The 19,349-nt window shown below is 37.0% G+C and overlaps 1 protein-coding gene across 3 annotated transcripts in view; it reads left to right on the plus strand.

Moving 5' to 3' along the window:
- Positions 1-19,349, plus strand: part of Scai (suppressor of cancer cell invasion) — a 153,665-nt gene that overhangs the window by 62,142 nt on the left and 72,174 nt on the right. For 2 of the 3 annotated variants that reach the window (XM_076843106.2, XM_076843107.2), the window contains one exon: positions 7,354-7,485. In XM_076843106.2, coding sequence (XP_076699221.1) covers positions 7,354-7,485 — 132 coding nt within the window. Of the gene's footprint in view, positions 1-7,353; positions 7,486-19,349 lie in introns of those variants that run through there. The other variant, XM_076843108.2, reaches the window with a different exon arrangement.

A 19,349-nucleotide genomic window follows, 5' to 3' on the forward strand; every position in this document is an offset into this window, starting at 1 on the left:
ATGTTCACTTTGCTCACTTGATGAAGGAGATGTCTGCCAGGATTTGCTACCCAAAGTTACTTTTCTCTTTTATATGCATTTTGTGGGAAAACACTCTGAAATAATCTCACTATCAAACTTTCCATTGATTTATTCATTTGTTTATGTTGGTATTGCCTTATGATTTATTTTTCAATAGATTAGAATCTGCTGCTATCATTATTTGTTTTGGTGATGAAATGCTTGCATTTTGGCCAATGGAATCTTCAGATTGGACCCTCAGTCCTTCTGACATGTCTCTATTAGTTTTTGAGCACTTTCCCTTTTTTTGGCCTAAAGTTTTCCTGACTCATCTTGTGCTTTTCTACACTAGTCTGTAATTAGCCAATTGCAGTTCTGCAAGGAGCTTTGGTATGAGACTGGCTTTGAACTCACGATCCTTCTGCCCTACAGGCGTGTACCACAGCGCTGGCTCTTTGGTACATTTTATTGGAGAATGGAATTAGAAGCCAGGAGTTAGGGTCTCAATGTTTATACCTTTGGAGAGGGCAAGTAGTCACTTCCCCGCCTGCTTTCAGTAGACAGAATCACAGAACTATGGAATATGCATGTGTGTGTGCTCGTGTACACACACACACACACACATACACACACACATTCTGCACACTTATGTCTGTATATTTAGAAGTCAATCATTTTACCTTTGCTTGCAAACCATAGGGTTTCTTCTAACCTTTTCTGTTTCTGTGTTTTACCTCTCTCCTGCAGTATCCTGGGTCCCATTGTCCTTGTTAGTTTGTCTGATTGATGTCCCCCTCTTCTTGCTGCTTCTAAACTCTTCCATGTGGCCGTTGTCCTGATCACCTGCTCAGGGTCTCCTCTCCCTTCCTGCTCTCCGCCCTCCGCCCTCCTGCTTGCCCTCCATGTTGTTCAGGCTTTAGCAGCCCAGGCAGACTGGCCCTCTTAGTGGATGGCCTCCTCCATGGCTTAACTCTAACACCCAAGCAGGCTACCTCTGTGTAGACAGACGCCTAATAGATATAGAGAGATTCTTTTAGGAAGGGGAAAGGATTCCTCTGGATTCTTGTTTACTTGAATGTTTCAATTCTGGAATTTATTCTTCTATTTTTATTTTTATTCTTTGAATCCTTTCAGTTTTTGGTCTTATATTTTATCTCACTTTAGAAAATTTAGTCATTCTTTCTGCAACTTTTTTTCTTCACTTTTTTTTTTTTTTTTTTTCTTTCCATATATACCATTAAGTAGATGTCAGTTTCCCTCATTTCTCTATTCATTTATCTCATGTGCATTGTGTGTTGGTGCAGGGGATTGAACACAGAAATTTTTTACCACTGTAAAGCTGGTAAAACTGGGTATCTCATGTTACATCCAGGCTTAAAGAAAAAAAAAAGTAGTAGTTGTTGTTGTTGTTGTTGTTATTATTATTATTATTATTATTATTTTTGTCCTGGGGAATGACTCCAGGGGTGCTCAACCACTAAGCTACACTCTCAGCCCTTTTTTGTATTTTATTTAGAGACAAGATCTCACTGAGTTACTTAGGACCTCCCTAAGTTGCTGAAGTGGCTTTGAATTTGCGATCCTCCTGCCTCAGCCTCCTGAGCTGATGGGATTACAGAACTTGTGATTTTCCTGACTCAGCCTCTTCACTCTATTCCATACCTTTTGATTTTTCCTTTTATGTTTCTTATTTCTTCCTAATGTCTTGGCAGAGTACCTTAAGCCTGATATTTTTAGCTTATTAATTTTTTAACTGCATACTTTTGATTTTCAGTGCATCTATTAAGTTTATTTTATTGATTGTATTTTTCACACCTAGTATTTTATTTGGCTCCTAATGAGTTTCTTCCTGTTTTATTTCTAATATTCTCCCTTATTAAACTTTTGTTTTTTCAGTACTGGGGATGAAACCCAGGTCCTACTACAAGCTAAGCAAATGCTTTACCACTGAGCTACATTCCTAGCCCTTTTTATTTTACTAATTTTTTAAAATTTTGAGACAAGAGGCTTGCTAATTTGCTGAGGCTGAGCTCAACCTTGTGGTCCTCCTGCCTTAGACTCCTAAATAGCTGCCATTACCGGCGTGCACTGCAGCACCTGCCTGAAACATTTATTTATTTATTTTCTAAATTTATTTTAGTTGTAGATGGACATGATATCTTTATTTTTATTTATTTATTTATTTTATGTGGTGCTGAGGATTGAACTTTACGCATGTGAGACAAGCGCTCTAACACTGAGCTACAACCTGAGCACAAAACATTTATTCTAAATTTTGTTTTTTTCTCTTGTGAACTCATATATCCTAGGGATGTTACCTGGCAAGATTATGAGATGGAATGGGGAGAGCTGCAGCCCTGTTGGCACCTCCTTGGTGCCTTTCCTGCTGGGTAGGGAAGGAATGGGGTGCGTGGCAGGGGGTGGGCCTACTCAGTGCCAGGGTCCTTTCTGATACTGTGTGAACCCCTTCCCAGGCAGCACTTTTTAAGATCTGTTTCCTGCTAGTACATGGAATGAGGAAAGAAGTGGAGGGAAGAGGGAACACGTGCATGTTCACAGACCACCCAGTGCTGTTCCATTGTCATAAGTGACACTACCAGCTGGCTCCAGTGCCACCCTTGTGTTACCCTGAAGCTCCATGGTAGCTAGGTTTGCTGACAGTTTTCCTGCCTTGCAACCACAATTGCCTGTTGAAGATAGTTTTGGAGAGAAAAATATTCACCAAAATAACTGCACCACACCCTAACTTCCAGCTCTGCTTTCTGGCCCTTGTCTTCTCGGCCTATTTTTTCACCCTACACCGGGGCCAAGTTTCCCTGTTATCCAAGAAATTCCTGTCTGTAAAAAGATGAGGTTTCCTTTTAAAATTTAGAATAGCTTACCATTTTAAAAATGACTGATTAATATAATCGATTACACATGGAGGTAGCTTGGATTCAATAAAATATTTTTAAATATATACCTCTGTGTATGTGTATATGGCAATTTTATGTCCCTTTCATACTGAAGTATCCTTGTATTATTGCCTTACCTTCTTAAATATAAATGTTAGTGATAGAGTAGCAAGCGTGCAAGGATTGTTAAGTGAAGGGCTTAACGGTTTCCCTTTTGGGAGCCTTCAGGTTTTCCATTTTTTAAAAAAAAATATTTTGTTTTTTTAGTTGTAGCTGGACACAATACCTTTATTTTATTTTTATGTGATGTTGAGGATTGAACCCAGCACCCCACATGTGCTAGGCAAGTGCTTTACTGCTGAGCCACAACCTCAGCCCCTGTTTTCCATTTTTAATTGTTGTAATAAACTGGGCATGGTGGTACATGCCTATAATCCCAGTGACTTGAGAGATTGAGACAGGAGGAGTGCAGGTTTAAGCCTGGCAATTTAGTGAGACTTTGTCCCCCAAATAAACTCAAGCTGGATGCAGTAGCACAAACCTGTAATCCCAGCAATTTGGGAGGCTGACCCTGGAGGATCAATAATTCCAAGCTAGCCTCAGCAACTTTGTAAGAACCTGTCTCAAAATAAAACATAAAAAGGGCTGGGATGGGTTGGGGGTGTGGCTCAGTGGTGGAGTGTCTGCCTAGCATACATGAGGCCCTGGGTTCCATCTCCAGCACCACAAAAAAATTTAAAAATTCAAAAAAGATTGGGGGGTGCTAGGGATATAGCTCAGTGGTAAAGCACCCCTGGGTTCAATCCCCAGCATAGCCAGGGGAAAAAGATTAATTTGATAATGAAATGTGGATTAGATGGCCTCTATTTGTAGTCATTTTCCAGGATGGATTTACACACTGGATCAAATGAACAAATAGGTGAAAAGTATCAGTAATTTAGATTTGTTAACCATACACAGGAGTGCCTAAAACAGAGTAAGTATTCAAATAATGTTTACTACGAATATTATAAAAAGTTGCTACCAATTTTCATTCCCATCAGTAACACAAAATTATCTATTTTCTAACACCATCTTATAAAATTTTTTATTCTGATTTGTTATATATGATAACAGAATATATTACAATTCATGTTACATATATAGAGCACAATTTTTCATATCTCTGGTTGTATACAAAGTATATTCACACCACTTGTGTCTTCATACATGTACTTTGGATAATGATGTCCATCTCATTCCACCATCATTTCTAACCCCATGCTCCCTCCCTTCCCCTCCCACCCCTTTGCCTTATCTAGAGTTTGTCTCTTCCTCCCATGCTCTCCCTCCCTACCCCACTATGAAACATCTTGATGCTGGGTTATTTTAATGAATTATAATAATAGCCATTATTTATCAGGTTGTTAGTATGTGCCCAATACTGTTAAAACACTTCACAAACTAGATGTCTTTTTAAAGTCATGTTTGTTGAGATATAATTTATATGTGGTATAATTTGCATTATTTAGTTTTATAGTTATATGAATTTTGGTAACACAAATATAAAAAATGACAACATATAAATATGGATATATAGTACTACAGTGAAGATACAGAATATGTTACCTTTACTTCTTTTTCTTAAACAAAGAGAGAAATTAACTTTAATATATTTTCATTTAACCCAATGGATTACCAACATAATTTGCAAAGAAAATAATTGTAAGTAAGATATTTCATGTTCATTTTCTTTGTCCTAATAATTCTTTGGAATCTAATGTCTATTTAACACATAGCACACCTTAATTCAGGCTAGATACATTTCAAATACTCAGTAGCCTCATGTAACCAATGGCTGCCATATTGGCTCCTTTCTTCATCTTTCACCTTTTGGTGAGTCATATGCTATAGGCTGCATGATAAGCCCCCTTGTTAGGTGGTTTCTTGTCGAGTTCCATCAGAAAGGAACACCAAACAGATGAATTTGGAATACACAAGAGTAGAGTGAGGTGTTTTATTCCTCTCTATAAGACTCTATTAGACTGTGAGTTGGTTTCTACATGCTTTTGGTGGGAATAACTTAAGTTGGGTCACCTTCTCCTACAAGTTTTTCATAATGGCTCTCTCTTCTTTCACCTCCTACCTCTCCACAAGTTTATGGAAGGAAAGGTGCTTCACAAAATTTGTTAATTTCCTTCACCCTTCCCCTTACCTTTAAAAATACCTTATAAAACAATTTTTATTCTGATTGATCTTTTTCATCCTTGAATCCTGAATAATGGATTTTTAATTTATAAGAGAGTAAAATATACCTCATCTCATATCACAACCAATGTAATCACATACTAGATTAATTTTATATATATATATATATATATATATATATATATATATATGGTGTAAAATGCTAAAACTTTTTAAAGAAAATATTTGTGTAACTTTGTGAAGAGAAATGGAAAACAAAAAAATGCAAAATAAACAAAACCCTGAAAAATTAGATGATATTGTAGTTAAAATTTTTATGTGTAAGAATTTATCCAAAAGGATTGAAAGAGACATAAAATGAATTACTGGTCATTTTTGTTTATTTTTGGTGTTTAGCTTGACTTTGTTTCTCCTTTGGTTAGTTTTTCCTTTATTGTAGTTCTTCGTTTGCAGGTATCATTGTTGTTTTTCATTTCCTCCTTGTGGAATATTTTGCCAAGAGTGTTCTGTAGTGCAGGCTTTCTTGCTGTAATTTTTTTTAGCTTTTGTTTGTCATTGAAAGTTTTTATTTAATCGTCCATTTTGAAGCTTAACTTTGCTGGATATAAGATTCTTGGTTAACATCCATTATCTTTTAGAGCTTGGTATATGTAGTTCCAGGATCTCCTAGCTTTGAGAGTCTGGATTGAAAAATCTGCTGAGATCAGATTCTTCCCTTATAGGTAATCTGATTTTTCTCTCTTGTGGCCTTTAAAATGCTGTCTGTATTCTGTATGCTAGGCATTTTCATTATAATGTGTCTTGATGTAGATCTGTTGTAATTTGTACATTTGTTAGGCCTCTTGTATTTGATTTTCCTAGTTCATTCTTTATGCTTGGGAAATTTTCTGCTATTATTTCATTAAAGAGATTGTGCATTTCTTTGGTTTGAATCTCTGAACTTTCCTCTATCCCAGTATATCTTAAATTTGGTCTTTTGATGGTATCATAATTCTTGGGTATTCTGTACATGGTTTTTTACTATCTTCACTGTGAGGTCAGCTTTATTTTCAAGATTGTATATTTTGTCTTCATTGTCTGAGGTCCTGATTTCCAAGTGATCTAGTCTGTTGGTGATGCCAGCTATTGAGTTTTTTAATTGGCTTATTGTTTCTTTCATTTCAAAAGATTTCTGTTTGTTTTTTTTCAATATCTCTATCTTTCTTGAAGTAATCTCCTGCAACCTGTATTTGTTCTCTTATCTCTTTGTTGGATGATCAATTTTTGCCTGTATCTGCTCCTTTAGGTCATTCTTTAATTTCCAAATCATGTTAGTTATGTATATTCTGAACTCCTTCTCTGACAGTTCACCTACTCTGCTGTCCATGCATTCAATTGTTGTAGTATCTTGGTTTGAGGCACTTTCCTCCCTTGTTTTTTCATGATGTCTATGAGTCTTCGTCTCTTGCAGTGTGATCTGAGGTATTACAGCTTCTGCCTCATTGTCTTATAGTGTCCCTATACCAATATCTCAGTTTTAAGAGAGAGATCAATATTACAGCACTCAGTGTGCCCAACGTGCAGCCATATATCATTTAGCTTCTATTTTTATATTTATAGTTTTGTCACTATAATCAGAAATGATGAGTTCGGTTATCTTCTACCTTATAATCAATAGGTTTGCGTAATGGTTTACAGTTTCTAATGGTAGAAGCAGGGTCTAGGAGGTTGGCTAAGATATTTATGAGGTAGAATATGAGAATATGGAGGTATTAGATTATATGACTAGTGAGAGGGTAATAATCATAAGAAGTTGACTGTTAGTAGGAGAAACGAGATAGGCAACCCTATGCAAGACCCCCTGTTACCTCAGCAACAGGATAACTGTTAGCACCTGTAGTAGAGATATTAGGTGCAGCCAGGCCCACAGGGACCTTGGTGATGTCTTACCAGGTCCTTATTGTTGTCCCTTGATAGAAGTAGCAATATCCCAGTTTCGTGTGGCAGCCTCAAGCCTATATGTACCCTGATGTTGGGCTGTGGAGCCAGGCTTTGGTGAATAAGGAACCCCAGCACAGGGTGGCTCACTGTGGATCTCTGGGCTCTGGGAGGGCCTCTCCTCCTGATCTCCAGGCCGCAGTGGTCCATCTTATAAGATTATATTGGTGATTTGAGTATAATTAGAAGAATTCTGTATCTATCTTGGGAAAAAATCCTATCAAATAATATAGCTAAGTTTTGCTTCGGTTTTTATTTTTACTCACAGGGTAAATGAACATATGTTTTCTTACAGGACTGAATTTGCCCTTAAAGAAATCATGTCCTCTGGAGGTGCTGAAGATGATATCCCACAGGGAGAGAGGAAAACAGTCACAGATTTTTGTTATCTTCTGGATAAATCCAAGCAGCTGTTCAATGGATTAAGGTTAGTGGATTCTTGATGCTTTAAATTTCCTATAGTTCTTCATTTTTTTTTTCCTGGCTGATTTGTGTAAGTGTCTGAAAGTTATGGATAGAATATTAATAAATACTTGTAGTAGAAGTGATGCTAACTTTTTTTTTTTCTTTCCCTTTGACACTGTTTAATCTTAGGTGAATAGACAATAGGAAAGGAGGAAACCTTACTTTTTACTCAAATTGAGCTGTTTCGTTTGTGGATTTATATGCACTGCTTGCACCATACTCGATTTATATCTGTTTCATGCCGTAGAGATTGAGGTCCAAGGAGCTTAGAAATACAGTTAAATGTGGAACCTCTTGTTGCAATTTTGTGTATTTGTTTATTCGTCTGTTTTTTTTACTTTTTCTTTTGGGAGGATAAAATATCTGATCAAAGTAATGATGGAGTGTTCTTGACAGTGTCATTTTTACTTGGGTTTGCGTGCTCTGAGAAGACTGGCAGCTAATGCCATGTATGCTTTTGTCAAAATGTGTTTTTGAGTGTACATTCTTGTGTATGATGGGTAAATAATTTTCTACCATTTTATTTTATTGAAGTGATTTAGCCCATAGTTTAGTCCTTGAGAGTCTTAGGTTGTTCATTTACTTCTAGTTCAGTTTAGTAATAAACAGATTCATGAATTAGGTAAAATACTAACGGCAAACAGGTTTTATTTTTTGCACATTTATATAGGAATGGATGATTTCAAAAACACTGAATTATTTTAATTTATAGTTTATTTTTGGGTGAAAATGCAATCTTTTTCTCCTAAATTTTATGATTGTATTATGTACCCCTAGGTTTAGAAACGTACCAGCAGTGTTTATGCACACGATTGTCAGATGGCTCTTCTGTGGCCACCCTCTTTACAGCCACCTTTCAGGCATTTTCTTCTCCCTGTATTCATTTAATTGTTTTCATAATGCTCATCACTACTTTAAATTGTTAAATTTGCTATTTATGTCTACTGTACATTAAAACGAAGTGTTTGTCACTCTCTCTAGCACATTAGCCAGTGTCTTGCATGCCGTAGGTACTTTGTTAATTTTGGCTAAAGGAAGGAGTCCTAAGATAGTGTTCTTATCTTCTACAGTTTGCTACTGTGATTAACCTTTTCTTTTGCTTTATAGATGTATTTATTTTTTAAGGAATAATATTTTTCACCATTTTAATTCAACTTGGTAGGCCTAGGTTTCATCTCTTGTTTCTTTAAATGTTTTGAACATTTTATGTTTGCCTCCTTTGATTCATTTTCTTTGTCCTGCATCATTGTACAGGGATATTTATTTATTCAACATTGAGCTGGTACCAAGTGTGTACCACATTCTCTATTTGGTACAGAAAAAATCAGATAAAATTATCTTGTCTCTGAGATACTCTATGAGGAAATTACAAAAAACAAAGCCCAAGGCAGCCATTTGCTCACTACCAGCCTGATTTTACCTATTTATTGAGCGTATTTCTTATATAACTCTGTATACCTGTAGAAATTAAGGCAAATAAAAAGTTAAAGAATGGTAGATTTAAAGGATAGGAATTCATTTAAAAACTTGCATGAAATCCCTTGTGTAACTTTTGGCACCTTGCCTCTCAAACTCTTTGTTTGTGTGTGTGTTTGTGTGTGTGTGTGTGTGTGTGTGTGTGTGTGTGTGTTTGTATTACTGGAGATTGGACCTTGGGGCACTTTATCCCTGAGCTACATCCCCAACCCTTTGTATTTTTTAAAAATTTGAGGTAGGATTTCACTAAATTGTCCAGGCTGGATTTGGACTTGTGATCCACCCGCCTCAGCCTTCCAAGTGGCTGGGATTTCGGGTGTGGTGTACCACCAGCACCACTGGCTCTCAAACTCTTAAAAGCATGAACACAGCCACAATGGCTCTCACCCCTCCTCATCCTCTTCGTCTTCTCCAGCTTATGGAGCTTTATTTACACAGAGTAAAATTCACCCAAAGTTTACTATTAAACAATTTAGTATATTCAAAGAATTATGCAGATATCCCCACAATCTAATTTTTAAAACATTTTATTCATCTCTAGAAGAAATTCAATACTTGTCAACAGTGATCTCCATTCCCCAAACTTTAACCCTGACAACCACTAATCAATCTATCTCTTTGGATTTACTTGTTTTGGACATTTCGTGTAAGTGGAATTATATAACATGTGGTCTTTTATCATTAGCTTCTTTCATTTTACATAATGCTTTTCAGGTCTGTCTGTGTTGTAGTGTGTGTTGGTGATTCATTCCTTTAATTACTGTTTGATATTCCATGGTAAGTGTCTACCACATTTTGTTTTCCAGTCTCCTTGGTAGACATTTGAGTCTTTTCATACTTGTTGGCTATTATGAATAATAGTGCTGTGAACATCTGTGCCCAGGTTTTCACATGGATAGAGGTTTTCAGTTCTTTCTGCTATATCCCAGGGAGTAGAATTCCTGGGTCTTATGGTACCTCTGACCTTTTGCGGAACTGCTGAATTGTTTTCCCAAGTGGCTACACCACCAGCAATGTATGGGAGTGAGCAGTGTTTCTTGGTCCCCACCAACTCATTGTTTAATCAACACATCTTACTGAGTTATAGTGGTGTCTTTGTGGCTTTAATTTGCCTTTCCTGAATAGCTAAGATGGTGAGTAGTCTTTTCATGTGCTTGTTAGCTATTTGTATTCCTCTTCTTTTTCTTCTTTTTGTTTTTCATTTTTTGACACTAGGGATGAACCCAGGGGTATGTAACCACTGAGCCACATCCCCAGCCCTTTTAATTTTTGTTTCAAGACAGGGTCTTGCTAAATTGCTTAGGGCCTCACTAAGTTGCTGAGGCTGGTCTCCAACTGGTGCCAACCCTGTATCAGCCTCCTGCATCAATGGGATTACAAGTATGTGCTACCATGCCTAGGTGTAGTTATAGCTCTTATGCTTAGGTCTGGGTGTAGTCTAGGTGGTCTCCTGTTGGTGCATGGTGTTCAACAGTAACAATGACAGACACATTTGCACATAGCAATTCACAGTTTCTAAGTCAGTTTCAGGCACATTTTTATCCTTTGGCCACATGACCACATGACAAAACGACCTGTTATTTAAAACTGGCTTATATTTCACCTTTTTGAAATGTTCTCTTAGTTTTGTAAATATATTTTCACAGCGCAAATGGGCTCTTTTTTTTTTTTATCTTTAAGTGCCATTTTAACTACAAGACAGATTTTATTTATTTTTAAGGTAATTGTAGAATAAAATGTACACCTAGAAATAACAGAAGTTAACCTTCAGGATTCCTTATTCATTGTGGAGAAATGTATAATAATGTGATTGAATACTGATTACAATTTAATCCTTGAGCATTTAAAACTAATCTGTTTAGGAATTAATTCTTTTGATTATTATTCTCTGAAACAAGTCAATAAAAACCATTAAATTTGACATTTAACTTCTTGGTTAAAAAGTTAGAAAGTCTATCAGTATATATGTGTAACTTGCAGATGTCACAAGTGACAACCTGGAAACCAGTGCCTTTCTGATGTATTGCTTGCCTCCCAGACACAGAGCAGTATCTTCCCAAAGTTTTGTTTAAAATTTGACAATAGGGGATAGGATTGTGGCTCAGTAGTAGAGAGCTCGCCTAGCACGGGCCAGACCTGGGTTTGATCCTCAGCACCCATAAATATAAAGGCATTATGTTGTGTCCATCTACAGCTAAAAAAATAAAATAAAATAAAATAAAATTTGACAATACTGATAATGATAAATTGTGTTCTTTCACTTGGAATAGTAGGTAAGAAAATCTACCAGGGATTAAGTTTCAGTGTTTTATATGAATGACCTTCTTCAATATAAATGAGCCTTAATTATCTCTACAAAAATATAGGTCTGTGGGGAGTAAAATACACATCTTCTCCTGAGCGCTTTGGACTTTGAGCAGGATTGGCTCATGACTTCCCCGTTGGGCCCCATAGGCCTGCATTTACTGAGAGCTTAGCACTTTGACTCTTCCTTATTCTTTTCACTTTTAGAGAACATCAGACAGTTGTTCTTTTTTTTTTTTTTTTTTTTTTTTTTTTTTTTTAAGGAAACAATACTGTGTAATTTTTTTCTCTTTAGATATACCTGACCATAGAGTATATTTTGACATATTATACATACATAGAGTATAATTTCCCATTCTTGTGGTTGTACATGATGTGGAATTACACGGGTTATGTATTCATATATGATTGTAGGAAAGTTATGTCCAATTCATTCTAGATAGTTTTCTTTTAAATAGTTTTATATTATACCATATCTATATGTCTCCAACTATATTTTAATATGGAATTATTCCAAGATTTTGGCAGAGATATAAATGAACAGTTGCCCATGTGGCATGATTAAATGGGAAAACAAATTGCAAAAATGATATATATTATATAATCTTGATTTACCAAAATCCTGTATTAATTTAGTTTTCTACATACCAGAAAAACTTAGTAGGACTATTTGTCCTTAGTGCCCAACTTGGTCTCTTTCTCCTGAGGGGCTGGTTTTCTCCCATTGTCCACTGTGTGTGAATGTGCCTGTTTTCTGTGTTTACATAAATGTAAGTGTTCTTTGTTCAGTGTTAGGCTTTGGTTGGAAAGTGCTTGGAAGAAGCTGTCTTTATCTGTTTGATGAGTCTTCCTTAGATTTCCATTTGGTGGCTGGTTGGAGGCATCTCTGGTGTTTTCAAAACTATTCACTCTGTTGGCTCTCCAAGATCTTTGAGTTATGTGAAGTAAACACCTCTAGTTTTAAGCATTCATTTCTTTTGCAATAGACAAGACTCCTTCTGGAATAATTACAGGAAGGATTTTTTGGTTGTCTCCTTCTTTCTCTATCTGTGTTGGCCTGAATAGGAAATAGGATCTCAGTGCTTATGGAGAATGTGGACCATGTTGGTGGTTATTGGGACCAGTCCTCAGCCTGGGGAAAAGAGGTGAAATGGAATCTTGCTGGAATAATGTCAGCTTTTAACGTTGGGCCCTTTCCTGGACATTTCTTTCACTGCTAGTGCTTGCCTTTTTGCTTACTTTCCTTTGTGTTATTTTTCTTTTCTTCAGTTCATGAAGTAGGCATTAAACTTTTTTTTGGGGGGGGTGTGGTTCTTTGGTTTGAACTCAGGGCCTTATGCAAATACTCTACCACTAAGCTACATCACCAGCTAAAGTTATTACTGAGGTATAATATGTTTGCAGGAAAGTGCATATAAGTGTTTGTTTTTTAACTGAGCATACCTATGTGACTTGCATTTAGATAAAGAGATAAAATATGCAGCCAGACTCAGAAACCACCTCAGATCCCTCTCACTTGCAGTTTATAACTATATGAACTGAGCTAAAAAGTGTGTTTTATTGCATACACAGCTTCGTATTTTCTATAGAATGTCTTGTTTGAGATACAATAATTTCTCTTTTTACTTTGAAAATGTGCCTTTCCACCTTATATGAGCTGTTCATCTGAGTTGTCAGAGCTTTTTGTTTTCTCAGCTATGACTACCTTAATGGAGTATTTTTCTTGATCAAAAATACCTTTTTATAATATGTGCATAATAAATTAGCTCCTCTTTCCATTTTCTGTGTAAGAAAACATAGTCCAGAGAGCAAGAAATGTCTAAAATGAATGGTGTTTTGCTTTTAATAGTGTTTGCATGTAGTTATAGTAGTGATGAAGTGAGAAAAATGTTAGAAAAAGATTTGAATACTGTCAGAAAATGATTAAAAGCCCAAGTGTTTCAGGGTTCTGGTTGCCATGGTGATTAAGACTGTCAAAGCAGAACAGAATACTTGATGGGATTACATAAGGGAGCATCAAGAGACCTGTGTTTGAGAACTGCAGCTGTATCTTCCAGTGATATCTGTAACTTGTTGTGCTTTACAAAAACAAAGGACTCCCAAGTTTTTGTTTATGTATATATTCCCTGCAAGTGAGAATTGTAAAGTGAAGTGTAATGGTCTTAGATAAAAATAATCACAGAAATTATTTTTTATTAAGTATGCTTCTAATATTTAAATTAAGGAAGAAATCATCATACCACTTCTTTAGAAGCCTATTTTTAGGATGCCCTTTTCCTAAATAAGAGGATAACTGAGCAGTTAGAAGTTCGTTCTGTTGTTCCCTTTTCCCCCTCCTCTGCCATTTTCTTCTTTATTCTTTTTTCCTCCCTCTTTCATCTCTTTCATCTTGAGAAACTTAACATCCTCCCAGAGGCAAGTTCTGCAACTCTGCTAATGCTATTTCTGCGACAATATGCTAAACTATCTATACGAGCTTGGGATGTATGCTTTCATTTTATATGGCTAACCACTCAAAAAATTAGACTTGCATTTGAGGTGAACACCCACCAGAGTGCATTAGGTATGGGAATTAGTGCATTAGTCTATGGGAATTTAATGTGAGCCATGCAGGCAATGTCAGATTTTCTAGCCATGTTAAAAAAAAAAAAAAAAGTAAAATAAACATGGACTAGGGATGTGGCTCAGTGGTAGAGTGCTTGGCTGGGATTCGTGAGGACCTGGGTTCAATCCCCAGTACCACAAAAAGATTAAAAGAAACAAGTTAAATTTAGTAATATAGGGGCCTGGGGTTGTGGCCAGCGGTAGAGCGCTCACCTAGCATATGCAAGGCCCTGGGTTCGATCCTCAGCATCACATGAAAATTAATAAATAAAATAAAGGTCTTGTGTCCAACTACAACTGAAAAATAAATATTAAAAAAATGTAGTAATGGGCTGCGGATGTGGCTCAAGCCGTAGCGCACTCGTCTGGCATGTGTGCGGCCGGGGTTCGAGCCTCAGCACCACATACAAACAAAGATGTTGTGTCCACCAAAAACTAAAAAAAAATAAATATTAAAATTCTCTCTCTCTCTCTCTCTCTCTTTTAAAAAAAAGTAGTAATATTTTATTTGGAAAAGAATGTCAAAATATTTTATTTCAACACATAATCAATATAGAAAAATTGTTAGAGACATTTTACTTTTCCTTTTCATACAAAGTATTTGAAATAAGTGCCTGTTTTCACTTAGATTCATTTTAGATCAGCTCAGCCACATTTCTTTTTTTTTGTTTTGTTTTGTTTTTTTTTTTAAAGAGAGAGTGAGAGATGGGAGAGAGAGAGAATTTTTTTAATATTTATTTTATAGTTTTTGGCAGACACATCTTTGTTTGTATGTGGTGCTGAGGATCGAACCCGGGCTGCACGCATGCCAGGCGAGCGCGCTACCGCTTGAGCCACATGCCCAGCCCCCTCAGCCACATTTCTGATGCTTAGTGGCCATGCAGAGCTCAGGGCTCAGGGGTCCTTCCTCCCAGCATGAGCTTCTGCTCTCAGCGTGGCTCACGCTGCTTTCTGATGAATCCATGTTGGCCATTTTGGGTTCTTGTCTTCCCTGGTCCATCACATGTCTCTGTTTGCATCCTCTGCTTCCTCGTGTGTAGATGCTTGATGGTGTGCCAGTCTCTCTTAGCTGTTGGTAATTTGTCTGCAGCTGCCTGGATTTGGGGATTTGACAGATACCTTAGCACTTATTATATTCATTTGCTGGAGCTGTCATCACAAAGCACCCAGATTGGGTCACTTAAACAACAGGAATTTATTTTCTCACAATTCTGGAGGTTGGAAGTCCAAGAGCAAGATATCGGCTTGTTCGATTTCTTCTGAGGCCTCTCACTGAACCATCAGTCATCATGTGTACATGGGCCGCTGGCATTTCTCTGTGAGTTCTAATCTCTTCTTATGAGAATACAAGTTGTACTGTATCAGAGCCTACTCTGAAGGCCTCATTTTAACTTAATCTCTTAAAAGACCTGTCTCCAAGTATGGTCATGTTCTGGGGTACAGGGATCCGAACCTCAGTGTGGGAATTTGGGGGATAAGCAGTTTGGCCCATAACACTTAGTTCTGCTGAGAATGTTGTCTGTTATCTAGTTGTTCTGTCAGCTTTGGAAAGAGATCTGAGTTGATTCAGAACAATTCTGTCATCATTTCTCCAGAGTTCAGAAAACTAGCTTTTTAAATACTGTACTAAAATATTGAACAATAAAACAGATTCTAATTAATTTTTTTTGTTGTTAATATTGTTTGCTATCAAAGGCCAATATAATGTCATCCTTTTTCAAATTTATTTTTTTAAGTTATGGGTGGACACAACACCTTTATTTTATTTATTTTTATGTGGTGCTGAGGATTGAACCCAGTGCCTGCATGTGCAAGGTGAGTGCTCTACCACTGAGCCACAACCCCAGCCCTATAATGTGATCTTATAAGTTGGTTCCTCTAAGATCTCAATTGTCAGGTCTGACTAGAAACAAACTAGGCTTTCTTTTATGTTGCTGGTGGAAGCTGGATCAGAGATTGGTATTTGTGGTTAGTTTTTTTTTTTTAATATTTTTTATGTTGCATATGGACACAATACTTTTATTTTATTTTATTTATTTTTTATGTGGTGCTGAGGATCAAACCCAGTGCCTTCCATGTTTGAGGTATGCACTCTACCACTGAGCTACAACCCCAACCCTGTGGTTAGTGTTTAAGGTTCTCAAGAAAGAATATTAAGAGAGAAAATAAAAAATATACGTAAGGAATGCTGAAGAATTCATTATGTCCTCTGAACAACTTCATGAGTGTTTATTATCTTAATTTTTACAGATTAGAAAATCAAATCTTTTGACAGATAAAGTAATACCCTATGTTAATATGATGCATTATAATTTTGGAAGTGCTGCCTTAAATATTAGTTTTTCTGCAAAATAGGAGTAAGACTCCCAAACACAAGTAAATGCTTGATGGCTTCCTGACTTCTCACACTTGTCTTGATTCTCAGAGGAATCCACATCCCTGATGCTCCTTTCAGTCTCACCATACATACAGAAGTGTGATGAAAATTTGCCAGGACAAGTGAGCCCTAAAACCCCAAGAAGGAGCATGGAATTTACAAGTAGCAACTTAGCCAGGAATGGTGGCACATGCCTATATTCCCAGCTGCTTAAGGCTGAGACAGGAGAATTCCAAGTTTGAGGTCAGTCTTGGAAATTTAATGAGAACCAGTCTCAAAATAAAGACTAAAGAGCTGGAGATATAATTCAGTGAAGAGCACTTGCCTAGTATGTGTGAAGCACTGAGTTCAATCTCTAGTACTGAGGACCTGGAGGGATTCTCAATTTTTTGTTCTATGAGCAAGATACCATTTGAAAATACAGCTATTAGTAGCTGTGTGTTTAAATGTAATGCCTTCCTTGAAACTGGTTCACAGGAGGAGGAGATGCCACTCCATAGCCCCATTTTTCTTGGCATATCTAAATTCAGATTGGGAGCAGTTATACAAAGCTATTCATCTTCATAAGCCATCATTAGGAATGAACAGTGCACTAAGTGCTGTTCATTTGCCAGTACAATTCTAGGTTCTGGGCTAGGCATAGGATAGGATGCAAAGATAAATAGGGTGCTTGCCTTTAAATGAATCCAACATTTGTGGGCCTTTCATCTCATTTGAAAAAAGCTTTGCTTCCTGGGTGTAGTGGCACATACCTGTAATCCCAGCAGCTTGGGAGGCTGAGGCAGGAGAATCACAAGTTCAAAGTCAGCCTCAGCAATTTACTGAGGTCCTTAGCAACCTAGTGAGACCCTGTCTCAAAATATAAAAAAGGGCTGGGGATGTAGCTCAGTAGTTAAATGCCCTGGATTTAATCTCCAGTACCAATAATAATAATAATAATAACAACAACAACAAAAACAACAACTTTTCTTGCTCTTAAATGAACACAGAAATTGTTATGGTGGCATTGTTGAGATATTCCGCCCTGCAAGAAACATTCATCCTTTTTAGCCTGGGTCTGTGATCCCCTTGGCATTTTCAAGCTTACAAATCCACTTGTATACCTGATTTTTAAAATATTTATTTATTTTTTGTAGTCTTACACAATAACTTTATTATTTATTATTTATTTATTTATGGTGTTGAGGAACCAACCCAGGACCTTGCACATGCAAGGTGAGTACTCTACTACTGAGCCACAACCCCAGCCCTCTATATCTGATTTTTAAAGCTAAGCTTAGCAAAGAGGTAAAAAAAAAAAAAAAAAAAAAAAAAAATTGGTGATGCTAAACAAGGAAATGCTCACTTGGGCTTTGTCAGTCTCAAATATAAGCACAGATTGGAACAAAGATGTCCCTGTTGTGTAGTGCGCCCTGTAAACAACTCCTTGGAGTTTAGCACTGTGGGAGTGGGCACTGTGCTCCTTGATTTTGAGAAGTTAGCTTATTGCTTGGCCTTTGACCGTAGCTTGTTGGAGGTCGGCAGCATCCTGAAACCTGGAGAGCAGAACTATGACCCAGAAAAGAACCAGTAATACAGAAACTCTAGGTGGTTGTTTCATCTGGTAGAAAAGAGAGAATAGCTGGGAGTGGTGATACCTAAACCCCACCTACTTGGGAGGCTGAAGCAGGAGCATCACAAGTTTGAGACCAACCTGGGCAACAAAGTGAGATCCTGTCTCAAAATAAATGAATGAATGAATGAATGAGGGTGTAGCTCAGTGACAGAGCACTTGCCTATAGTGTGTGAGGCACTGGGTTCAATCCCCAGTACTTGGAAGAATAAGAAAGAGAGAGTATTGAGTTGTGAGGGGAGATTTGAATTGACACATAGCTTTAAAACTTACTGACTACAGTTCCTAAGTAATTTAGTATATGGATGTGTATATATGTACATTTGTGTATATTTGTATCTGTACCTGTAAATACACACATACCTTGGGAAAGCCAAGCATTTTAAGGATTAGACTGAGCAAAAAGAAGCCAATGGAATAGATAGTAAGAAGAGAAAGAAGTCAGAGTGGCCAGAGGGTGAGGAAGTGTTGAACAGGGTCATAGCACAGAGAGGACGGGTGGAAAGAGGATGGAGGGGTCTGCAGGACTTGGAGTTTAGGTGCAGGAGGCACCAGTGATTCAGTAAAGATAATGGATTTATAGAAACTTGAAAGAAACTTTCTGCGTTTTGAAACCTCAACTCTACATTTGAAACATCTCTGAGAATCAGGTTTTATCATTTCTTCCTGCCCTAGTCTCCTGACTCCTATTGATAGCACTGAGGATTTACAGAGCGAGATTACTGCCATACTTTCACTTTCCTCTAAAACCTTTGAAAAAGAATATGTCCAGCCAATTTATAACATAGATGCCTTTGCAGATGTGAACTATAAGGTCATTTAGCTTATGGGGTAATTCACAGAGCCCCATTTAATTTAGTTCCACGGACCATTAATTTCCTATCTCTACTGACAGTCATAATGACCAAATGATATACTCAGAGTTTAAAACCAGAGTCAAGCTCTGAATAGTAGAAAATTTTGTCTAAAACTCTTTATAATGTATCTGAGTTAATTTTAAACTCTAATCATATTATGGCAATTTGTGATTTAGCCTCTGTATGTCTCATTAGAGAAAAGGTGAACAAAACTGCTGTCTATACAGCTGATTCTTTAGACTGGAAGGGAGATGTTCTGAATTCTTTTGTGGAAAACAGAAAATTTAGGCAACATTGGTCATAGCTACAGATCAGAAAATACATTTACTGTAAGAACCTTGCTTGAGGTTTTAAGTCACACTCTGTGAATTTAGCCCTCACACAAAAGTCTCTTCTCCTCTTCTACTTTCTGCTACACATCTGAAATATACAGGCATGAAATAAAATATTGGTTGTGGTTCTATGTCCTCCTCAACAGGATATACTCCTGTGTTTATTACAGTTGTCAGTTTAAGAAACTCAAAGGAACTTGAAGGCAAATTCTTTCTTGAAAATTTGCCAAAATACTTTATACTTTTAAAGAGGTACCCAATAAT

The sequence above is a fragment of the Callospermophilus lateralis genome, chromosome 2 (genome assembly GCF_048772815.1).
Source record: "Callospermophilus lateralis isolate mCalLat2 chromosome 2, mCalLat2.hap1, whole genome shotgun sequence".
Lineage (NCBI taxonomy): Eukaryota > Metazoa > Chordata > Mammalia > Rodentia > Sciuridae > Callospermophilus > Callospermophilus lateralis.